Below are 14,198 nucleotides of genomic sequence, written 5' to 3'. Positions count from 1 at the left end.
TTACAAACTGATGGCACTATGACAAGTTCATTCTCCTACTTGGAGGAAAACTGAAATCACTCATTGAGCACGGACAAGGAATCAAATTATTTTGTTCAGTATACTTATTGAATAAAAGCAGTGTCTGTTGGTCTAATGTAAATTATTGACCTCAGAGCCATTATTACAATAAAGTTCCTCCATATCTGAGAACATCTATGAAATAAAAAAGCTAGCAGAAAAAAAATGTGATTTGTTACATATTGATGCAGGCTTAAATAGGTTTCTCTTGTTTTTATTTGTCAAGATCTATTTTGTACATTACAGATAGTAAATACTTTGATTAAAATATATGATATTGTTTGAGAATAAGTAGTAATATTCATGAAATTTCTTTAATTGTCATGAGATTAGTGTTGATATAAATTCTGAGACCATTATCCATGGTTTTTTTTTTAATATAGGTTATTGTATTATGGGACTGTGACAAACCTTTACCAGCCAAACACCGTTGGCCCTCCACTGCTGTACCTATATTGGTAATTGAAGGAGAAAATAAAGTAAGTTTTCTTGCAGGCTTCATGCAGTGCACTAGTCTTCAATTCAAATTGCACTATGAATTGACAGAGTGGGAGAGTATATATATTTTGCCAATAGCTTCAATTTGGGTGGAGAAGAAAGATGCAGCTAAGCATCAGAATCTTTGAACAGTTTTAAACTTAAGCATCATTGGAGTGCATAAATGTATATTAATCAATTATGTAACCAAAATTTATGTTATGTTATGTATTGCTGCATGTTTTCAAGAAGAATGAGGTCATTAAGTTTATTTGAACCTGTGTTGCTGTCTTGCAAAGCAGCTTGAAAGTTGTCTTTGGTTAAGCACTCAAACAGACCCAGCACTCTGGCAACAGTGATCAATGGCTTTCGGAAAATAAACTCGTTGACCTTTGAGGAAATTATATGCAGTTCGTGGTCAGCATTTTAAGCAGTTTTTAAAATTAGAATCTTCTGTGCATGTTTGAGATTTTATTAAAATTAAACTTAGTAATAATTTTTTTTACTTTTGTATGTAAATGAATCAATGTTTTGGTGTTTGTGTGATGGTTAGGTGAGAATAACTTCCAGTGGACTTTAATTGATAATTACTTGAAACTGGATCACTGAAATATAACATAGAATGAATTGGTGACAATTGAGTGGAACTATAAACCATTATTTGAATCTCATGTATGTTCAAACATGAACATGGACCATTTTATTAATTTATTTTTCAGGATCTTGGCATTACTAGTAATGCAAGCATTTATTTTCTCATTCCTCATTACCCTTGAAAAGTTGGTGAGCCTCATTCTCGAATTGCTGCAGTCCTGGTGAATACTTTCCCACAATGATATTAGGTGGAAAGTTTATAAGATATAATGATTATGAAGATGTGGTTATATTCTATGTCAGAGTGGTGTGTATATAGTTTTTCTAAAGTACAAATACTGTGGTATGCAGCTGCGTGAGGGATTATGGGTAACAAAGTCAGCCATTGATTCCGCATTGTGCCACTGTCACAACATGCTGAAGCGGGTGGGGAGACACAAGAAGCAGTGGGGGGGGGGGGAGTGCATGATGCATCATCGCTGGGGGCAGGACCCCCTAAATTCCCAGGGAGGGCAAATTAAAGGGAATATGGACCACGGTGTGAAAGACCCGGGAGGTCCTTCCTTCCTGTGAACTTCACCCAGGTCCAAGTAGGGTGACCACTCACTGGCACTGTGAAAAGGCTATATATATTTTCTAACTAATATACAGTGGATGATGCCTCAGCAAATAGTCCTATTTTGCAAAAACAAAATCTTTGAACAGCTTTTATTGTTGACGGTAGTAGCCTGAGCTTGCTTTCAAAAGCTGACTTTCTGTAAGAGTAGACTAGATTGTGTAATTGCAAGTTGAGCTCAAGTGATATAAATTATTGGTGCAATATTTGGCATGAGGTTGTTTTGTTTTGGAAGCTGAGACGCTGGACCAGATCATGTTTATTTTTATCCTGGTCATTGCTGTTCAGCTTCCTTCTGAAGTTGTGATTAAGTTGGTACATCTGACCTCTCTGTGCCACAAAACTATCCACCAAGTCCAGTAGCAGAGCACAGATATTGTGAAGAGACGAGCCAGATGTGGTTTATTCAGCTCTTCAATTTTATTTCATATGAAGTTTACTGGTAATCCTATTCACTTGACTGGTTGCTGACTCCACATTGGCAGTTTATTTTACTGCATTGTAATGTTTTATATTAGGTGAACTTTGAACTTATAATTTTTAAAATTACATTTTTATTTTAACTTCTCTCGGTGTAATTGAAAGTCTTTAATTCTTTACAGTCACTTAAAAGCAGCTTGGTGAAGTGTAAAGGCAGCAAACTATCATGGCATTTCTGGATAGATTGGCCCAGATCTGACTGCTGAGGCCCCGTCACTCTGCTTCATTTCATGGGGCAACTCAAGTATAGAGGATCAGTTCAACTATCCCTCCATATGGAATTGACAACATTGACTGTAAATTCAGGCAGCATTTGAATCCAGGAAGTCTAGCCCATTTTAAACTGTTGGTTCCATTTAAATTGTAAGTAATATAGGAAAGTACCAAATCCCCACACTCTCTGTCCAAGGTTTGTGTTAGATAACTTAATGTTCTTTGACTTCAAGGTACTTTGCATTTGGGCTTTCTGCCATGCAGGGCTACCAATATACCACAATGGTCCCTGCAGTTGAATCAGTGAGCAACTTCTCCCTGACCTGGTTGAATGGAGAGATCCCGGTACATTAGTGAGAAGCTAAGATACTGGACCAACAGCCAGAGAACATTAATGTCGAATTTGAATTCCACAGAGTTCAAATTCAAGTAATTTGGAATTGAATTAGAGCTGTGCAGCACAGAAATTGGTTTTTCAGGCCACTTACTATACACTAATCCTATTTACCTCGGGGAGATGCCAAAGAGAGCTCTTATGGATTGGAGGCCTTCAATATAATCGGTATCACTTAAGAGGTAGTGTTGAATTGAACTTGAGCAACTAATGGGCCTAAAGGTAAGTAATTCCCTTGATCCTGATGAAATGCATCACAGGGTATTGAAAGAAATGGAGAAAGTTATAGTCTAAGAGTTTGTGATAGCTTACCAAAATATTCTGGGTAGATTCCAACAGATCAGCAGACAGTAAAAGGAGATAGCTACAGGCCATTTAGCTTAACATCATCCGTGAATGAGAAAATACTTGAAGCTATCAAACAATTATTGAGGAAAAAATGGCAAGCTATCTGGTTACAAATTGTTCTCCGGTTGGTGCAGCATGGATCTTATAGGGAAGGTTGAGCAGCAAGAGGTTGTAGTCCATATTGGTACCAATGACATAGGCAGGAGTGGGATAAAAGTCCTGTAAAGCAAGTTTAGGGAGTTGGGAAAGAGGTTGAAGAGCAGGATTTCCCAGGTGGTAATCTCTGGATTACTTTCGGTGCCAAGAGCTAGGGAAAGTCAGAACAGGAAGATTGTGTGGACAAAATAAATGGGTGAGAAGTTGGGGCAGGGGGCAGGGTTTCAAGTTCTTGAATCATTCAAACCTTTTATGGGAAAGGGGTGTTATTGTGAGTGTGAAAACAGATTTGATGGGTCTCAAAAGAAAGGACTCTGAACACAGTCCAGCAGTAAATAATTTTATTTACAGAAGACATGCATGGAAAAATCATAACAGAAATAAAACACATGCGCACAGTTTCTATTAGACGAGTGTAGGAAAATTGTATGAGCGCAATTTATTATAAATGAGTGTGGGAAAATCGTAATGGGAAAAGACACGCACGTTACTTATAGAAGTTAAGTGTGGAAAAATCGCAACGGGATAAAATATACACACATACAATACAATACCCACTGCCCCTTGGCTCAATGCTACTAGAGACACTAAATAAAACACTCCCAACCCTATAAATGCACACCTCATCAAATGATTCTCCAGCGTCATTCTATGGTACTCAGCAGGGTGGTCCTGCAAAGATGGCAAAGAGAAAGTACCGATCACATGAGGCCACCCTTTATAATTCTGGGGCATCCCGTCCAGGTAATTTACAGGGATCCAATGCTCGGTGCCATCAAGGTCTGATTGATTTCAATGCCCAATGGCCCATGGCCAAGTACAAAGGTACTTAAAGGGGCCAATGGTCATGTGTGCACTGATGGGTGGGGTGATGCCAAATCTTGATTGGCAAGTGGTGTCTTCTCACCTGGTAGTGGGCAGTGCTATCACATGACAGCCACGACCCTCCACAATACAGGGTAATGTGTGCAAGTATGACGGATTGTGGGAAACCAATATCCTGGCAGGAAGATTTGCTAATGCTTTTGGGGAGTTGGGGAGTCGGGGGGGGGGGGGGGGTTTAAACTAGATTCACAGGGTGGTGGAAACCAAAGTTAAAAGGCAGAGGAAAAAAATGGTTGCCACACAAGTAAGGACAGCTGAAAGGGAGTTCATGTGGAAGGACAGGCAGATAGGACAAAATTGCAGCCATTGGGATGAGTTGCAATGCAACAGGGGCACAAAGTCAAAAGTAACAAATAAAAGGCTAAGGGTTTTGCATTTAAATGCATGCATAAGAAATAAAGTGGATGTCGTACAGCTACAGATTGGGAGGTACGATGTTGTGGTCATCGCAAAGTCTTAGTGAAAGGATTAATGTCATTGGGAGCTGAATATCCAAGGATACACTGTGGCTAGCAGAGAGGGCAATGTAGCTCTGTTGCTACAGAACAACATTCAATCTTAGAAAGAGATGACATAGGATCAGAAGAAAAAGAATCATTGTGGGTTGAGTTAAGAAATGACAAGAGTAAAAAAAAACACTGTTGGAAGTTATACACAGACCTCCAAACAGTAGCCAGGATGTAGACAGCAAATTAGATCATCAAATAGAAAAGGCGTGTCAGAAGGGTAATGTTGTGGTAACCGTGGGGGATTGTAACATGCAAATATTGGGAAAATCAGACTTGGACTGAATCCCGAGAGAGAGAATCTGTAGAAAGCCTGTGAGATGGCTTTTTAGAATAGCTTGTTGATGAGGGGATTGGATGTTGTATAAAACACCAGAGGTGATTAGAGAGCTGAGAGTAAAGGAAACATTAGTTGAGCAGTATGATTGAGTTCAATTTGAGATTAGCAAAGAGAATCTAAAGTTAGATGTGTGGGTATTTCAGTGGAGTAATTACAGAGGCATGAGAGAGGAACTGGCGAAAGTAGATTGGTAGGGAGGACAGCAGAGCAACAATGAATGGAGTTTCTGCCAGAAGTGAGGAAGGTGCAGGATAAATACATACCAAAAGAAGAGGAAATGTTCAAATGGAAAAATGTGACAACCATGGCTGTCAAGGAAAGTCAAAACCAATGTAAAAGCAAAAGAGAGGGTAGACAAGGAAGTAAAAATTAGTGGCAAGGGAGAGGATTGGGAAGTTTTTAAAAACACAGAAGGTAACAAAAAAAACTCGTAAGGAGGTAAAAGATCAAGTATGAAAATAGGCTAGCAAATTATATCAGAGGATACAAAAATCTTCTCCAAGTAAATAAAGAGTAAAAGAGAGGTAAGAGTAGTTACATGACCACTAGAAAATGACGCTGGAGAAATGTCTCCATTATGGAAATGCTGGAAGAACTAAATGAGTATTTTGGATCAGTCTTCACTGTGGAAGATGGTAGCAGTGTGCTAGATGTCAAAGGGTATTGGGGAAGGGAAGTGAGTCCAGTTACTATTTCCAGGGAGAAGGTGTTCAGAAAGCTGAATGATCTAAGGGTGGATGTATCCTGGACTAGATGGATTGCACCCTCAGGACCTGAAAGAAGTAGCAGTGGAGATTGTGGAGGCATTGATAATCACCTTTTGGGAATCAATAAATTCTGGTATGGTCGAGGAGTCCTTGAAATATCGCAAATGTCACCCCACTTCTCAAGGAGGGAGGGGGGCACCATTAAGGAAATTATAGACGGGTTAGTTTAATGTCAGTGGTTAGAGAGATGTTGGAGTCAACTGTCAAGGATGAGGTTATAGAGTACTTGAAGACACATGACAAGATAGGCCAAAGCCAGCAGGGTTTCCTTCAGGGAAAATTTTGCTTGTCAAACCTATTGAATTTTTTGAAGAAGTGACAAGCAGGCTGGATAACGGAGATGCTTTTGATTGTGTGTATTTGGATTTTCAGAAGGCTTGGTGCCACACGACAAGATAAAAGCCCATAGTATAACAAGAAATAACTTAGTGTGGGTAGAGCATTGGCTAATTGGCAGGAACCAAAGATTTGGAATACAAGGATCATATTCTGATTGGCTGCCAATTGCTTGTGGTGCTCCACGGGGGTCAGTGTTGGGGCGGCGACTTTTTATGTTGAATATTAATTATTTGGATTATGGAATGAATGGCTTTGAGAGTAGTAAATCTGTGGAATACTCTGCACAAGGAAACAGTTGAGGCTGCCTCATTGAATATGTGCAAGACACAGTTGGAAGTTATTGTAAAAATCCATCTGGTTCATAAAGACCTTCACACAAAGAAATCAACCATCCTTAACTATTGTTATATGACTCCAAACCCACCAATTCCCAACTTCTGCTTCAGTGAAAAGGGAATGAAGGATGGACAATAAATGTTGGCATTGCCAGCATCATCCATGATACATGGACAAATGAATTATAAAAAGATAGCAACCAATGGATTATTTATCATATTCTTTTCACACTTCACGGGTGAACAGGGCGCATAAAGGTTGGTGAATCTTTGTAGAAACAGACTTGAGCTATTCAATCCTGGATAAACAGCATTTTGTATTCTAGCATAAGAAAATGCTTAAGAGCAAATGCTAAAAAGCCAAATTCAGCTCCCTTTTACGTGCAGACCGACTTTAATGATCCAAGCCACACTCATAATTGGATTTGAGGCTGAGTGCACATTCAATGAACACAGGAATAAACACTGATTGCAAGTCGCAAACATATAAATAGATATACCTACATCAGAAGCAATTTGGCATATGTTAGTACTGCATCCATTTTCAAAGCCCATGCATTCCAGCTGTAGTTTATTTATCTAAAATGTACATAATGAAAATTAGAGCATTTTTTCTTCCATTTGCCTCATTATAAGATGCACAGTTAGTAATGCACTTTTGTTTCTCTGGACATCTACAGGTTATGAGCAGCCGGTTTCTTCCATATGATACCATCCATACACACGCAGTTCTTAGTCTGGACGAAGATACTGTTCTTTCTACTACGGAGGTAAGAATGTTTGATGTTGATGAGAGTCCCTGTTAATTATTTCAATTAGATTCTGTTCACTTAGGTTAAGAGAAAGATTTTCATCTATTTATTTATTTATTTTAATTTAGACATACAACACAGTAATAGGCCATTTCAGCCCACAAACCTGTGCTACCCATTCACACCCAATTAACCTACATCCCCAGTACGTTTCAAACAGTGGGAGGAACCCAAAGCACCCATGTAAAACCCATACAGACAGTGTGAGATTCGAACCCCAGTCCCAATTGCTGGCGCTATAACGGTGTTGTATTAACTGCTATGCTAACCTTGCCACCCAAAGTCATTTGATTTCTGCTCCTAATTTTGAAAAAACATGATCATAAATTAAATTGCTAGGTTCAGCCATAATTTATATTTCTCTGATATTCATAATCTGACACAATAAATGATAGGTGGGGAAAGCTCCTCCAGCAAATGTGGTACAGAAAGTATAAGTAATGTCATTGCATTTAATGCCTGTAGCAAATCTGTTCTGTAAAATAGTATATAGAAGTAATAGATTAATTATTTATAAGAAGTTTGAATTGTTTTTGAAAACGTTTGCTTGGAACATTTAGCCAAGATGGTAATCTTAATGTTGCACATACTTTATTTTTCTGCTGTTAATTCCCTCCAAAATGCAAGCATTAATTTGCTATTGATGGATTATGCAGTTTTCAAAAAGATTTTGAGAGAATGTATAAAGGGATAGTGATGCTGGCTGTGAGAAATGGATTAGAGCCATAATATAAAATAGTAAGCTAACCATCAGAAAGTCTAAAGAATTTTTAAAGAAGCCTTTTCATTGAGTGGAATGATAAAAATGCGAAGCTTTCAACCACGGACTGTTTGCAATAATTTGAATATAAATATTCAACAAGAGACTCGATAAGTGCATGAAGGAGGAAAGAGAGGGTGCCAAGATCACCTACCTCTCAACATCAATAAGGGAGCTGATCATGGATTTTAGGACAAGGTGTAGAACCCACACCCAGTGATACTGAAATGAAGATGGTATTCGAGTTCCTGATACTCAACATTTCCAATTACCTGACCAAGACCAACCACATTGATGCCAATCAAGAACCTACATCAACGCCTCTACTTTCTTTAAAAGACGAAGGCAATTCAGCATGTTCTATGCTAAATCTCTTATTCAAATTTGTTAATGGTTTTGCCCCTTTCTCAATTACATCCACTAACTTAAAAGCCAGACCTCCACATTCTTTCATTTCTGCCCTTTTGTGCAATCCCAAGGATATATGTGTCCAAACATGGAGGCAGTGCACTCACGGAACGTAATGTTTTTTTTTCAAATTCTAAAAGCATGTAGTAAATTATTTGTTTAAAACTCTAACATAATGCACTATTGTATTAATTACATCTCTTAAAAGCAATTCTATATTTTATCACGTGTCTAATGAAGTAGGGGCAAATGATGAGAAATGCTGATATACAGCATAGTACAGGCCATTTTGGCCCATGAGTCTGTGCTGCCCAAGTTACACCTGTTACGGAGTCGAGAAGACCCCAAAAACCAGCAGCACATAATTCTGTACTCTGCAGTTTGAGGTAACAGATTGTCAGCAGTTATAAAGCCCTCTGAATTGTATGTTTCAGTGCAATCAACTTTGAAAATATAGGCCCATTATATTGTCAGGGTTGGATGGAAATAAACATTACTATAATTTTACTGTCTGAGATACTATTGTTGCATAAATTTGCATGTATAAATATGGCTTGGGAAACTTAGCCTTTACAGTCAAACTTGAAAATATTAACAAGTAAATGTCACCTAATCCCTATGTCCTTTGAAACTGATTTACAAATGTCAGTTTATAAATAATTCATTTTAACCTTAAAGATGTGGCACTTGGATTTAAAAATAAATGTTGCAGTTACGATCTCAAAATTATTGTCCAAATTTATACCCTAGGGTTGAGTCTTTAATGACCATTACACTTTTTATTATAACAAATATCTCAACCTTCATAAATTACCTCTAAGTATTTAATACTTTGACCCTCGTGGCTATTTTGAAAGCTGTGTGAAGAGAATGTTGCATCAAAACGGACTTAGGCTTTACCGTTTAATTTTTAGGTAGATTTTGCCTTCACTGTGTGGCAAAGTTTCCCTGAGAGAATTGTGGGATATCCAGCTCGCAGCCATTTCTGGGACAGCACAAAAGAAAGATGGGGTTACACATCTAAATGGACAAATGATTACTCCATGGTTTTAACAGGTGCTGCATTCTACCACAGGTATGGATATAACATGCAATCTGAAGCACTTCATACAGCAAACTATTTTCATAAAAGTAAATTCTTCAGCCAGGAATTTGTATTTTTCCAGAATTTTTATTTAATTTTCCTAAGATTATGGCAAAGCAGGTTAAAAACACAATGAATGGCATACATTTAAGCATTGATTCTAAAATTGCAATCCAAAACCTTTCCATATTCCAAACTTGGCAGAGTATAACATTTTTAATAAAGCCTTTGACAGAGCAAGTAATTATTTATTTATTATAGAACCAAGAGCTCAAGTATCTAGGTTCATAAGACACACAAATTCTCCAGTATGAATTGCAAGTTATCAGAACAGGGAGGTGATATCTTTTAACTGGTCTATCTATAATCAAAAATTTAATTTGCATACAAATATTGAAACTGTGAGCATTACAGGGGTGCCACAGATAGTGCTACTGTCACACAGTTAAGTGACAGATTTGATTCTGATGGCAGGTGCTGCTTGTGTAGAGTTTGTGGATTTCCTTGGGCATTCTTCCACAATCCAAAGGCATGCTAGTATGTTAATTAGCAACTGTAAATTTTCTGTGGTGTATGTGTATGATTAGAGAATTGGGGAAGAGTTTATGTGCATGTGAGAAAGAACAGTTTATAGGGAAGTACATGGAGGAATGGTACAGAACAGGTGTGGACTCAATGGGCTGAATAGGCTCATTTGTTGTAAAAGAAAGAAAATGCCACCAAATTCATCCCGTGGCCTTGCTTATCTGCTGGATGCTTATGACTGAAAGCTTTACCAGCACAGTCCTTCCAAAGGTGGTCAGGTCTCAGGCAGCAGAATGAGGCCTTGCCCTTGTGTCCTTGACAAACTTTCAGCCATGAAAGCAACTTTCACGTTTTTCAAATATCTCTGACATTCAGAAACATTTAAAATCAGTTTAAATTGACCTGTTATTTTAATTATTTTAAATAATTAAAAATGTGAATTTAGTTAGAGTACAATAAATTATGAACGTGAATACTACATAAAATAAAAATAACGAACTTGTTAAATTAATTGAATTAGTATTTGAGGCCAGTATAAAGCTGAGGCAGACGAGCAGCAGATCCTTAGAATTGCGTCCCACTTCAGAACATGACTGACCTTGTGTCACAAACCTAAATGTTCAATGCCACTGAGAATAGTTTTTACTATCAGTAAAACAGGCATAACAAATTTCTATGTCTGCATTATAGACATGTAAATGACCAGACATCATTATTGCAGTTGACCTGCAAAATGTAATTTATTGTTATCTTCTTGGATTTGGTGACATTGAGTCACTGATACATCGTCATTTTCAGTTACTTTATTAATGAAAATTAAGCTAGAGATGAATTATCAAAACAAATAACATTTAAATGTAACTTTATAAGACATTTGACATTTTCAAATCTGACCAAGAAGCAGTTTTTAGTCAACTGAAATAATATTTTCCTAGTCATTCAATTTAACAATTTAATGGTTTTTTCTCTTCTAATTGATGATTCCATGGATAGTGTTGCACCAACAGATTTTTGTTTTGCAGATTTAAGTCTAATGCTAATTTGAAAAAGTCAAGTCTTTCCAAAACAATGTTTCAATTTCCTCATCTCTTTTTTTCCCTACCTGACCTTGAATAAACATGTATTTTATCATGTGCTCTCTATGTTGGGGGTATTTTTGCCTCACCCAGTACAGATAAACATTGAACATTAATAACAATTTTGTGCGCATTACTGTATTGCTGTTAATGCAATAATCCTTTTTTCATTTGTATGAATAAATTTTGCATTCCAACCTAATTATAATAAAAATGAGTCAAATGCACAAATTTTGAGGTATTTTACTCCTTTTGGAAGAAAAAGAAACCAAAAGTAGTCTTGAAGGAATGTTTGCCTTGTGATTAATTCTGTGGTGTGTGCTTTTACTGTTTGTGTAGGTACTACCATTATTTGTATACTCATTACTTGCCTGCCAGCTTGAAGAACATGGTGGACCAGCTGGCCAACTGTGAAGACATTCTGATGAACTTCTTGGTGTCAGCAGTAACCAAACTGCCTCCTGTTAAAGTAACCCAGAAAAAGCAGTACAAAGAAACAATGATGCAGCAGGTAATTTAGTTGTGTAAAAAGTGAGAAAATCCTGAGGTTTTTGAATTTCAAGTTTAGGAATTTTGGCACAAGCTTGCATTGGCCCTGAGCTACGAGTAAGCTTCAACAATAAGTGAGCATGGGGAAGTCACGTGATGGAGTAGTGACCGGGAAGAAAATACCAGCCCTCTCTAGAAAAGTTTTTAAAAAAGCAAAGCCATAAACACAGAAACCATAACAAATTAAAAATAAAAGTGTGGAGAAAATAGCAGCAAAAAAAGAAAAACCAAAAACAATGGGAAGAAAAGAAGAAGGAAAGACGTCGGAAGAGAAAGGTGAAGGTCTTACCTGTACGAGGAGGCCCGCCGTGGAAACACCGAACTCAGGGCTACAAAGATGGCTCTCGGAGCCAAACAAAAGGGCACAACCGCGCAAGACAAAAACAACACCGAGAGGGGGAGGGGGGACCAGCTGAGGAGTAAATCTCCACAGCTGAAACAGACAAGAATAACACGACAGCAAGACTCCCAACAGGAAAACATAGAAAATAACGGGAACAAGAAGGAAGAGAATAAAAAAAGGAAATCAGAGAAACAACAGATGACCAACCCAGAGGAAGACGACCAAAACCAAGACACCTTTAATAAAAATAATAAAAATAAAAATATCCAACAAAATAAAATAAACAACCCAACAAGAAAATCAGAAGAGACAGAGATAAAGGACACAGATCCTGGAGTGGAATCAGAGGAAGAGGAGGGAGAACATCAAACTCTACACAGAGAAATGGAAGATGAAGGGAAGGGACATTAAATTTGAAAGAATATATGGAAACATTAAAAGAATGGCTGACACAAGAATTCAGTGAAATAAAAAGAAGAATAAAAGGTACAGAAGAAAAAGTGAATAGATTAGAGATGGTCATGACAGAAATAGGGAAAAGAGTAGACAAGGTGGAAGAATGAGAAACAGCCATAGAAATGGAGGTAGATGACTTAAAAAAATTAGAAGAATCTGATAGAAAAGTTAAAGAAACACAGGAGCTGTTAGCTCAGAAGATAGATATAATGGAAAACTATAATAGAAGAAACAATATAAAGATAGTGGGCCTTAAGGAAGATGAAGAAGGCAAAAATATGAAATAATTTATAAAAGAATGGATCCCCAGGGTCCTAGGAATGCCAGAATTACAGGAAGGAATGGAAATAGAAAGGGCACACAGAACATTAGTCCCGAAACCACAGGCACCACAAAAACCAAGATCCATTCTAGTAAAATTTAAGATATCCGACAAGAGAAAATATATTGGAGAAAGCAATGAAAAAAATAAGAGAAGACAAAAAACCAATGGAATACAAAGGCCAAAAAAAATTTTTCTATCCAGACATAAGTTTTGAACTCCTGAAGAAGAGGAAGGAGTTTAACGCAGCAAAAATGACCCTATGGAAAAAAGATTATAAATTTATGTTAAAATATCCAGCGGTGCTTAAAATAGTCATCCCAGGGCAGCAAAGCAAACTGTTCTCGGATCCGGAAAAAGCACAAAAATTTGCAGAACACCTACAAAACAGACAGAGAGATGAAGAGATATAACAAGAACAAAAATGACACAAACTATATATAAAGAAGAATAAAGTATAAAATAAGAACTAAGAAGAGAAAGAAAGGAAGTAAGGAGGGAATTAAGAGAGTGAGCTTTGTTATATATGAAGATTAAAATCTTTTCTGGGGGGCTGGGTGGGGAAGAATAACAGTCACTGCGAAATCAGTTGATGCTTGCGAGCGGGTTCGCAAATCCAAATGAAGAGGGGAGATGTGGTTGCCTGACAAGGGACAAAGGGCAACTCAGAGAGGGGAGGGACTATTGGGGTTAAAGGAATTTTAGATATGGGAATAGTGGAAATATTTTATGTTTTAGAAATGTTGTCTTACAATGTGTTCAAAAAAAAAACCGAAATGGACAAGAAGGGAAGGTGGTGATGAGGAAACGGAAAGGAAAGATAAACAAAGTATGAAATGGCCATGTTGAACTATATGACTTTAAATATTAACGGAATACATAACCAAATCAAAAGGAAGAAGCTGTTAAATTTACTGAAGAAAGAAAAAATTGATATAGCATTCGTGCAAGAGACACATCTAACTGAAGTGGAACACAAATTAAAGAGAGATTAGATAGGACATGTAACAGCAGCATCATATAATTCAAAAGCCAGAGGAGTAGCTATATTAATCAATAAAAATGTACCAATCAAAATAGAAGAGGAAATAATAGATCCAGCAGGGAGATATGTAATGATAAAATGTCAGATATATTCAGAATTTTGGAATTTACTCAATGTATACGCACCTAATAAAGAAGATCAAAAATTTATGAAAGATATCTTTTTGAAGATCGCAGATACGCAAGGGAATATACTAATAGGAGGGGATTTTAACCTTAATTTGGACTCAAACATGGATAAAACTGGAAAAAAAGATGAACAGAAAGAACAAAGTAACCAAATTTATAATTAAATCGATGCAGGAAATG

General features: G+C 37.2%; 1 protein-coding gene across 1 annotated transcript in view; it reads left to right on the top strand.

The window, feature by feature from the left end:
- LOC138755157 (exostosin-1-like) overlaps positions 1-14,198 on the top strand; it is a 149,316-nt gene that overhangs the window by 124,074 nt on the left and 11,044 nt on the right. Inside the window, exons 7-10 of the mRNA XM_069920572.1 lie at positions 444-539; positions 7,191-7,280; positions 9,405-9,565; positions 11,515-11,686. Coding sequence (XP_069776673.1) covers positions 444-539; positions 7,191-7,280; positions 9,405-9,565; positions 11,515-11,686 — 519 coding nt within the window. The remainder of the gene's footprint in view (positions 1-443; positions 540-7,190; positions 7,281-9,404; positions 9,566-11,514; positions 11,687-14,198) is intronic.

This window comes from Narcine bancroftii, chromosome 2, assembly GCF_036971445.1.
Source record: "Narcine bancroftii isolate sNarBan1 chromosome 2, sNarBan1.hap1, whole genome shotgun sequence".
NCBI lineage: Eukaryota > Metazoa > Chordata > Chondrichthyes > Torpediniformes > Narcinidae > Narcine > Narcine bancroftii.
The sequence above is the reverse complement of the archived record's forward strand: the minus strand, read 5'-3'. Positions and strand labels throughout refer to the sequence as shown.